Source organism: Notolepis coatsorum, assembly GCF_963971535.1.
Source record: "Notolepis coatsorum genome assembly, contig: SCAFFOLD_3842, whole genome shotgun sequence".
Lineage (NCBI taxonomy): Eukaryota > Metazoa > Chordata > Actinopteri > Aulopiformes > Paralepididae > Notolepis > Notolepis coatsorum.
In genome coordinates this window covers 1,572-12,500 of record NW_028169072.1, presented here as the reverse complement: position 1 = coordinate 12,500, position 10,929 = coordinate 1,572, and the positions used below count along the sequence as shown (strand labels likewise).

Genomic DNA, 10,929 nt, shown 5'->3' with positions numbered 1-10,929 from the left:
GCGGCTCACATGCACACTCCCACCCAGCAGCACTCACCAGTGTAGCCCGGCTCACATGCACACTCCCACCCAGCAGCACTCACCAGTGTAGCGCGGCTCACATCACACTCCCACCCAGCAGCACTCACCAGTGTAGCCTGGCTCACATGCACACTCCCACCCAGCAGCACTCACCAGTGTAGCCTGGCTCACATGCACACTCCCACCCAGCAGCACTCACCAGTGTAGCCTGGCTCACATGCACACTCCCACCCAGCAGCACTCACCAGTGTAGCCTGGCTCACATGCACACTCCCACCCAGCAGCACTCACCAGTGTAGCCTGGCTCACATGCACACCCCACCCAGCAGCACTCACCAGTGTAGCCTGGCTCACATGCACACTCCCACCCAGCAGCACTCACCAGTGTAGCGCGGCTCACATACACACTCCCACCCAGCAGCACTCACCAGTGTAGCCTGGCTCACATGCACACTCCCACCAGCAGCACTCACCAGTGTAGCCTGGCTCACATGCGCACTCTCACCCAGCAGCACTCACCAGTGTAGCCCAGCTCACATGCACACTCCCACCCAGCAGCACTCACCAGTGTAGCGCGGCTCACATGCACACTCCCACCCAGCAGCACTCACCAGTGTAGCCTGGCTCACATGCGCACTCGTAGCCGTTGATCTTGTCGATGCACCTCCCGTAGTCGCAGGGCTTGCTCTTACAGTCGTCCAAGTTCACCTCACAGTTGTAGCCTATAGGGGAGCATACATAAACAAGTAGTAAACAAGGGTACAATCCCATGGTTACGAGTCATCGCAGGCATAGAATGTGTGTGTCAGGGTTCCCACAGACAAAAAGAATTCAAGGACTTTCAAGTACTTTGCCAAGCACTATTTTTCATTTTAAACGGGCATTTAAAAAGGATACAATTCACATGTAAAATGCTGTTTTTTATAGAAAAAAAATTGGCTGTTTTCAAGGAATTCCAGGCCTTGACTTCCAAGCACTTTAAGCACTTCAAGGACCTTGTGCGAACCCTGGTGTGTGTCTTACCGGCGGTGCCCTTGGGACAGAAACAGACGTAGGAGTTCTCCCGGTCCTGGCAGGTGCCTCCGTTCCTGCAGGGCTGGCTCAGGCACTCGTTGATGTTGGTCTCGCACAGCCGGCCCGTGTAGCCGGGGCGACAGTAGCAGGTGAAGGAAGCCAGGCCGTCCTTACAGGTGCCGTAGTGGCAGGGGTCCGAGTAGCACTCGTTCACGTCCGTCTCGCAGTGTTGTCCCGAGTAACCTGGAGAGAGGGTGGGGGTGGGGGCGAGGAGAGGATCAGGACCGACGTGTATAATAGAACTTGTAACCCTATTAATTACTACTTAATTAACAAATTAATTAATTACTATATAGTAATAATAATAATAATAATCAACTTAATTTGTATAGCACCTTTCATACAGAAACTGCAGCTCAAAGTGCTTCGCAACAGAAAAAAGACAGGCATAAAACAAGCACATAAAGTGCAGACATATAGAATCACAGTTTTTCACATTAGGATCTAACATCCCAACAGGCCACCTTGTTTATGGTTTGATTCAGTTTTAAATAGACCATAATAAAAAGAGTAAGATAAAAATAGACAGAGTAAAATAGTGCAATTTTTACAGTCCAATACAATTTTTCTGGATTACTGTTCAACAGTTCAAAGTCGTCTTGACCTCTGGTACCAAGTAATGATGACCTCACACACACGTAGGGAAAATGCTCCATCTGGATTTTGTTTGATTTAATTCAACCTTATGGGGGAAATCAAATGAAAAAGAAAGAAAGTGTTTCGGTATATACCCTCTGTGCATTCGCAGGTGTACTTGTTGGGCCCGTCGCTGCACTTGGCTCCGTTCATGCAGGGTGTGCTGGCACATTCGTCGATGTCCACCTGACACAGATTGCCCGAGAAACCTGGCGGAATTGGAAAAAACACGCTCGTTCAATTCAACATGCTACCTTTCATCTTTAAAAGCACCCCCCCCCCCCCCCCGATGAAATAGTAGATTTCGAAAAGAAAGACATTCCTTCCCTTTCATTCAAGGGCTAAAAATTAAATAAATGAAAAACAGCCCCCGAATCAGGTGACCTATCCTGCACCAGTGACTAAATCTCCCCGAGAAGGTTTGAAACGGTGTAGTCAGCCTTTAAAAAAAAATCCCGTTTTTGACAGCATCTCACCACCACGCATGGCTACAGCACACACACACACACACACACACACACACACACACACACACACACACACACACACACACACACACACACACACACACACACACACACACACACACACACACACACACACACACACACACACACACACACACACAGAGGAAGATGTGGGAAAGTGAAACTCATTTGCATCTTAAGTAGGTCTGGAGGACCCTGAAGTTCATAACGAACTCTCCCACCGACAGCCCAGCCCAGGCGCGCCCCTACCCCCGGCTCTACCCACGCAGCAAGGGGGGGGTTCTCTTTCAAACCAGCTCACCACCCTTGCCCCCTCCCCCTGCTGGGGGCGCTAAGCTCTTATACAAACTGCTGTGCCCGCCAATTATGCTAATGCTCCAGCAAGCCCAATAGTTCCCGCCTTCTCTTCCCGGGCAGTCTAAAACAGGTACGGTACTATTACTATACCGGCCCCTCTGGGAATAATTAACCTTCATTCTATGAACCGTACCTGACGGCATACTGCTACACATTGACATGGTAAGTTGATCATTGACTCTGACCCTCCTGTCACGTTCTGCGTCCCTATTCTACCAAAAAGAGATATAAATCCTCCATCCTCCACTCAGGTCACTTTAAACACAAAAGAAAAGATCACTTTAAAAAAACAAAACTGTATGTTTTTGTATAGTATAGTATTATAGTATAGTTATATATAGTATAACAGTATATTGTATAGTAGTGCATATAGGACTCATTACCTTTTAATTCGTAAGCTTAGCATTGTATTGTATTTTATCTTAGTACTTTTTATCATGTCTATTTTATTATCTATTCTATTTTATTCTATTATTATTTGTATTTTTTGCACAATCAAGGCGGGCATGGCCACCTTCATTTCACTACATGTCTCCTGTATGTATGTGACGAATAAATCTCTTGAATCTTGAATCTTCTCCCTCCCTCCTTCTCTCTCCTCCACCCCTCCTGGTTCTCCTTCTCCCTCCCTCCTTCTCTCTCCTCCACCCCTCCTGGTTCTCCTTCTCCCTCCCTCCTTCTCTCTCCTCCACCCCTCCCGGTTCTCCTTCTCCCCCCCTCCTTCTCTTCCCTCCACCCCTCCTGGTTCTCCTTCTACCTCCCTCCTTCTCTCTCCTCCACCCCTCCCGGTTCACTCACCTTTAGGACACTCGCAGTGGAAGGAGTTGATCTTGTCGACACACTTGCCGCTGTTGAGGCAGGGCATGCTGGCGCACTCGTCCGTGTTGATGTGGCAGAACACGCCCTCGTACCCTGAAGTCACACAGACACAGCGAGAGGGATGAGACGTGGATTCGTTTACCATCCGAGTGCATGTCTCGTATAAAAACAACAACTACCGGTATTACTAAACTATACCGGTAAACTAAACTATACAGTACCTGCGCTATCGGTTATATTATACGTTATTCTCAATAAATATAGGCAATAAAAATAATGTCATCTGAATATATACTATGACACAAAGTTGTGAGCCAACCCTCCTCCCCACCCCACCCCACCCCCAAATGTGGTTACAGTCCAACACTCTTACCTGGCATGCAGATGCAGTGGAAGCCGCCAATCTGGTCCAGGCAGGTGGCGTCGTTGTGGCAGGGGTTGGACATGCACTCGTTGACGTCCATCTCGCAGCGAGGGCCTTCGTAGCCCTGGAGACACTTACACTGGAAGGAGCCTTTGGTGTTGAGGCAGCGGCCGCCATGTTCGCACGGGTTGGCACCTGAAACACGACAAGTGGTTTGTCAGATGAATATCTGTGCTTAATGTGTGCACTGCACACACACACACACACACACACCGCATTCATTGCATTTTACAGCTTCTAACACTCTTCTAACAGAGGGACTGGGTTAAGTCTGTCTGAAAGTAAACTGTGTGTGGAAGATAGCTGGGTCTAGACCAGCGGTTCTAAAACGACAGGTCGCAACCCAAAGTGGGGTCGTGGGTAGGTGACAGTGCACTTTTTTTGCACATTGGCAAAAAATATATATAAAGAAATCATTATTAAAAAAAAATTGTAATGTTCTGGCAACATATTTTGGCTAAAATGCCTCATTTTCTAATACTTTTTCTAATAAATATGCATGATCAAGTTCAACAACGTGTGCTTTTATTTTGATATTCCACAATGAAATTACACAATACATTAAGTGTGGGGTCGCCAAAGACAAAATTAAGTTGTGGTTTAAAAAAGTTTGAGAACCCCTGGTCTAGACAAACTCTTCCTGGAAATTCTATCTGTCTGTACATACCTGCATATTATCCTTTTTACATATCTGTAGATACTATATCTATATCTGTGCATATCCCTTACCTACTCTTACTAGTTACGCTGCTGGCCAGTACAAGTTACTACCATAGTGTCTTTATACCTGTATCACTGTACATATTAATACTACAACTCATCATACATACATACATACATCTGATTAGCACTATTAGTAGTAGTAGGCTACTATTACATTTGCACTCTGGTTGGATGCCAAACTTATTTTCATTGTACTGTACTTGTGTGCTGTATGATGACAATACATTTGAATCTAATCTCATCTGTTGTGGAATATTTAAATGAGCCATGACAGTAAGCTGTAGGAATTTCAGATCGAGTCAGTTTGTATAAAAATATAGAACATAATTTAATATCTGTTTCCACAGAGATCAGTTTATCATCAGAGACACACAAGCGTCTGACCAGAAAGTGACAAAGAGCTCTGGTCAGAACTTAGATTAAATACATAATCGAAATGACGTACATGAGATACCAGATATGACAGAAAAGGTAAACAAAATATGCCATAGTGAGAGAATGAATAACAAGCCTTGGCTCTAGGACTTATGCTATGGCTCCACACTAGAACTAAAGAGATGGGCCAAATGTCATCTCCTAACTTTGGTCGTTGTTAAAGAGACACTGTGTTAAGACTGTCGCCGCCCTAGTGTCTTAAAGCTGTATACTAGTTGATCTATATTAAACTAGTCAAGCTGTACAGAGATTTAACACAGATGGACATAGATAACATTTCCCTCACACATCTAACAACAGGAGACACTTACCCAGGGAGCACTCGTCGATGTCCAGGTTGCAGGCTGAGCCGGTGTAGCCAGGAGGGCAGGTGCAGATGGCCTTGCCGTTGACCGGGTTGGTGTCACAGTTGGAGCCCTTTTGACACGGGTTGCTGATGCAAGCGTCGTCAAGGTGACAAAGCAGACCTGAGAGAAGACAATAGAGGAAAAGAAAATGGGCAATCCAATATTGAATTATGGCTCTCAGCGGCAGAGAAAGTGAGGGCCATGATTTAGCGGCGAAGCAGAGTCGGGGTGCTGATCCTGGGGGTCCTGGGGTCCTGGGGTGGGGGAGGAAATGTCTTTTGTGGTGTCTGTGGTAACACAATACACATTTTGTATTCTGTTTTATTATTTTAGTTGTTTCCATTGTCATTATTGTTGTTATTGTTATTACTATGTCCTGTGAAGTCCTGTTTATTGTTATTGTCGCTGTGTTGTGTTGTCTTGTTTCATGTGGAAGAAAAGAAAGAAAAGAACGAAAATAATTTGGAAAAAAAAAGAACTAATTAGGAAAAGCAAAGCCCCCCAATCTCTAAACCTAATTACGTTGAACTGTGTTGTATTCAGATCTTTCCCCGAGCGGCCTGGAGGAGACGGCGTCATGGCGTACCTGTGCGCCCGTGCGGACACTCGCAGAAGAAGGAGGCCACGCGGTCGTGGCAGGTGGCACCGTGGTAGCAGGCGGCGCTGGCGCAGTCGTCGATGTTCTCGCTGCAGTCGTCGCCCGTCCAGCCGTTGACGCAGACGCAGTGGTAGCTGCCGTGGGTGTCGTGGCACGTGCCGCCGTTCTGGCACGCGTTGGGCATCAACTCACACTCGTCCACGTTCTCCGTGCAGTACTGACCTATAAGAGAGAGACGGGCGTGAGAGAGGCGTGAGTATGATGTTGATGGATGCTTTAATCCCAAAAAAAAATCCAAACCGTTTTGCACACTTTCATTAATTTTAGAATAGAATAGAAATACTTTATTCATCGCGAGGGAAATTTGGCACTATACAAATCGCTCACAGTAAACTGTAAACATTTAGGTAGAAAAAAACAAAAAGTCATGAATAAGAATAAAAATAAGCCTAAGAATAAAATATGGTCCGGGACATTTCCTATGTTACATTTTAATATAAGATATACTAATATATGGGCGGCTAGGTGGCGCAGTGGGCAAGGCGCTCACCACTAACGCAGGAGATGCTGGGTTCGAGCCCAGCTCTCTGCGTTGCTTCCGGCTTGCCTGGTCGTTCATACTAATACAATTGGCAGTATTAGGGGGTGGGAAAGCCGGTGGGTGGGGATCGGATGTTGTGGACAGCGACTCCTACAGGTCGGTTGGTGCGCCTGTACAGCAGAATCAGGAAGTATCGGGGGCAGCGTGAGCCTCCCACGCGTTACTCCTCGCCACTGAGAGATCGCGCTGTGCAGGTGAAAAGATGCGACGGCTGCCATTGCAGCCGGCATGGTCTAACAACGTTCGAGACAGGGGAGGGTAGAATTGGATCATACGAAATTGGGATGGGAGAAAAATAGAAAATTGGGAGAAAAAGTAGATAAAAAAAAAAAAGATATACTAATATAAAATGTCCTATGTTACATTCTAATATAAAATATACAGTAAAAATATACAGAATATACAGTAAGTGTAAAATTTTACTATGTCGGTCTAAAAGTAAAAGTCCAGGAAGATGGTAACTGTCACCCTGTGCTCAGTGATGCAGTGAGGCACAGTGATGCATTGTAAAGTCTGATGGCTGTCGGAATGAAGGACTTCCTGTGCCGTTCAGTGCTACATCTTGGGAGTCTTAGTCTAGCACTGGACGTGCTCCTTCTGTCAGCCAAGTCTGTGTATAGTGGGTGAGAGCCGTTGTCCCTGATGGCATGGAGCTGAGCAAGGCTCCTTGAGAGGAAATGAGTTTGAATATGGCCACCATTGATATCATCGGGGACATTGAATCTTTTGCACCTGGCTGTAAAACAAACCATAATAGATCCGGGAACATTCTTCTTTTTATAAAATGTCCTGGGTGAACGTTACCTGTGTAATGAGGGGGGCACTGGCAGTTGTAGGTGTTCACCCCGTCCACACACAGGCCGCCGCTCTGACAGGTGTGTCCTGGGCAGTCGTCGATATTGTGCTCGCAGTTTTGACCCGTGAAGCCTGAGGAGTGAGAAGAAGGGAGAGAAAGAGATAAGTGATGAAACACGAGCACAGGACACACAAAGAGGAAAGGGAGAGAAAGAGACCTGGCACCATTTACTTTTCATCAGTCCCCGCCCTTCCCCTCGTTATCGTCCCGTTGTTTAAGTGAAAGATAACTGATAAGCCCCCTCTCTCCCACGGCGGCCCCCGTTTGAATCGTCTATAGACACCGGGTCAGCCTCGCCTGCTCTGTAAACATCAAAGGGACTGGAGTGAGGGCGTTTTACAGCCGACGATATCGTCTGATTAACCATCAACCCTGGTCCCCCGTGTGACGCCGCTATCCGCATTCCAGGATACAGACACCCACGAGCGTGGCACGGTGTGGGTTAAACTTTAACTGGAATACAATAACCCTTGTATATCTTCATATCTCAACTACTCTCACGCCATTCATACACAATAGTGTGTGACGAGCAGTTGTATTGACAGAGAAGTGAGAAATAGAGAACAGTTTGGACTCAAGAGTTTGGAGGGGGGGGGGCTCTCCACCTGCAATCCCCCAACACCAACAGCTCTAACCACAGTTACCCAATATTATTAACCAGGGTTTTACACAACCCACCCAACGGCTTGTCTGATTGCGGCGGCAGTAGGAACAGCAACCAGTGGGAACAAAGACGTCTGTCTGTCTGTCTGTCTGTTTTTCTGCGAGCAGAGGGGCACAGTGGTGGTTATCGAAGGGAAACGTCTGCTTGGCCACATCCTGCTCGCGGAGAGACTGGCAGAGACAGGGGGCAACCATAGGGTTCTCTATCCGCCCAATCACATCGCAGTACAGCAACAACAACAACACACTGATTATTAGGTGAACCGTTGTGATGAGAACACTAAAGGCCTGTGTGTTGTTGTCTAATATATATTAGCCCTATGCACCAGGTCGACAGAGGACACCATCAGGTCTTGTTCTCCCCAGTTGTTAGAATGCAAAAGGAAGCTTGGAATATGCTCCCCATCAACATCAGACCAAATGGAGATTTCCTTTAAAAAAATAATCTCATATAGATGTTGTTGTGGTTTTTGCTGTTTCTGAACCTTTGATTGACTTTGTTTTTGTTTCCATTGTATGTTACTATTGTTATTTCACTCATTTATATTTGGTTTGTTTTGTTTTTGTTTTATTGATTCAGTATGGTTTTAGGAAGACTAGCATCTACGTTGTGGAAGCTAATGAGGATCCGAATAAAGAATAAACGCTCAATGGGACATATCTATTTGTTCTAAAATGTACTAGCTATGTCTCGTGGTGAAGACTATGTGCTTCATCTCGTTTTTCAACCAAATACAGTTTGGTTAATGAGATATTTCTTGGATGAGTGAGAAAGAAAAAAAGCTCACATGGAGAAAGCAACAATAACAGAACCTTGTTGGCAGACAATTAAGCCAGCCTTCCCAGTTCAGATTATGCAAACCTGCTGATCGGTGTAATTCCAAAGACTCTATCACTTCAAATGCTGCAAACCCAAATTATTCGAAGGATTTAAAACGCTTGCAAGATCTCAGGATCTAGAGACAAAGCTAACTAGTAAGTGAAGATAATCTGACCCTGCTTGTACATCTTTGGAAATGGAATAACTGTAACTCTAGCTAATCAAACTAATTCAAATTCAGTGTACTCCATTAACCATTTCACTACCACACTACCAAAGGGTTAACCCTTTCACAACCACACTACAGAAGGTTAACCTTTTCACTACCACACTACAGGCGGTTAACCTTGTGTAAGTGTGGTAATGAAAGGTTAACCTTCTGTAGTGTGGTAGTGAAAGGGTTAAAGAGCCTCAATCAAAATATGTACAGTATATATATATTTATTTTAAATAAATAAATAAATGTAATAAAAATAAAAATAAAGGAAAATGATACTTCCTACAGTAAGCACGTCCCCTCCAAGTGTCCCTTCCTACAGTAAGCACGTCCCCTCCAAGTGTCCCTTCCTACAGTAAGCACGTCCCCTCCAAGTGTCCCTTCCTACAGTAAGCACGTCCCCTCCAAGTGTCCCTTCCTACAGTAAGCACGTCCCCTCCAAGTGTCCCTTCCTACAGTAAGCACGTCCCCTCCAAGTGTCCCTTCCTACAGTAAGCATGTCCCCTCCAAGTGTCCCCCCCATCTTACCCGGCAGGCAGCTGCAGTCGTAGACGGTGTCTCCCTTCTGGACGCAGGTGCCCCCGTTGTGGCACGGCGAGGGGTTGCAGGGCATGTAGGTGGTCTCGCAGTGCTGGCCCACGAACTCGTGCGGGCAGCGGCAGTGGTAGGAGCCCACCTCGTTCACGCACAGGCCGCCGTTGCGGCAGGGGGAGGGCGCCTGGGCGCACTCGTTGATGTCCTGCTTGCACGTCTGGCCGTGGAAGGCGGGGGGGCAGGAGCACACGTAGTGCGACTCGAAGGCGGAGCACTGGCCGCCGTTGGCACAGGGGTTGGAGGCACAGGGGTTGGCGAGTTGGCACGTTTTACCTGGAGAGAGAGCTATTGTTTTACTTATTTTTTCTTTTATCTCTACGCCCCACTATCCGCCGGGTGCATACTCTTGACCTTTATCATGTTTTGTAACAGATTACAGAAGCCTATTGGAACGTGAGGTTCTGACATGATTTGATTAATATATCTGCATTATTTTATCCCACTTTACGCTTTGCTCTTGCTTGCTTGTTTTACACTGATTTTATGTGATATAATTCTTTTTTGATTTTTAGAGACTTTTAAGTTTAAGTCAAGCACTTTCATATATGTTATGTTTAAGTTTAAGTCAAGCACTTTGATATATTATGTTGTCTGTTTAAGAAAGAGTGCAATAAATGATTTGATTGAAAAGATAAGAATCGTGTGAGAGAATCGTGATCTCAATTCTTAGGGAGACAAATCGTGATTCACATTTGAGCCAGAATGGTGCTGCAGCCCTCTCACACACCTGACCAGCCCGGGGGGCAGCGGCAGCGGTACTCCGCCAGGGTGACGAGGTCACAGGTCCCTCCGTTCCTGCAGGGGGAGCTCATGCAGGCGTGGTTGGTGGGCGTCAGACACAGCCGGTCGCTGAAGCCCAGGCGGCACACACAGCGGAAGTCGAACGTGTTGCCGTGGGAGACGGCGCGGCACTCCCCGCCGTTCCTGCAGGGGGAGGGGCTGCAGGGGCTCGGGTACTGACACCGGCTGCCCACGTAGTCGCTGGGGCACCTGGGAGGAGGAGACGAGAAAGAGAGAGAGAGAGAGAGATTAAAATATGATACAAGTCAAGTGTTTTTTATATTATAACCCTTTCGCTACATTATATAAAGTTAACCCTTTCACTACCACACTACAGACCATCTGTAGTGTGGTAGTGAAAGGGTTAACCTTCTGTAGTGTGGCAGTGAAAGGGTTAACCTTCTGTAGTGTGGTAGTGAAAGTGTTAACCTTCTGCAGTGTTGCAGTGAAAGTGTTAACCTCCTGCAGTGTGGCAG

At 46.5% G+C, this 10,929-nt stretch overlaps 1 protein-coding gene across 1 annotated transcript; it reads right to left on the bottom strand.

Annotated features, from left to right (window-relative positions):
- Positions 1–632: 632 nt before the first annotated feature.
- On the bottom strand, positions 633–10,663 carry LOC311248797 (neurogenic locus notch homolog protein 1-like; the record flags this gene model as incomplete). Its single annotated transcript, XM_084339623.1, has 10 exons — positions 633–743; positions 1,045–1,278; positions 1,827–1,940; positions 3,375–3,488; positions 3,769–3,954; positions 5,289–5,444; positions 5,911–6,144; positions 7,328–7,450; positions 9,608–9,946; positions 10,401–10,663. Coding segments are annotated over 10 exons (1,874 nt in total), but the record flags the coding sequence as incomplete, so codon positions are not given.
- Between the last annotated feature and the right edge of the window lie 266 nt (positions 10,664–10,929).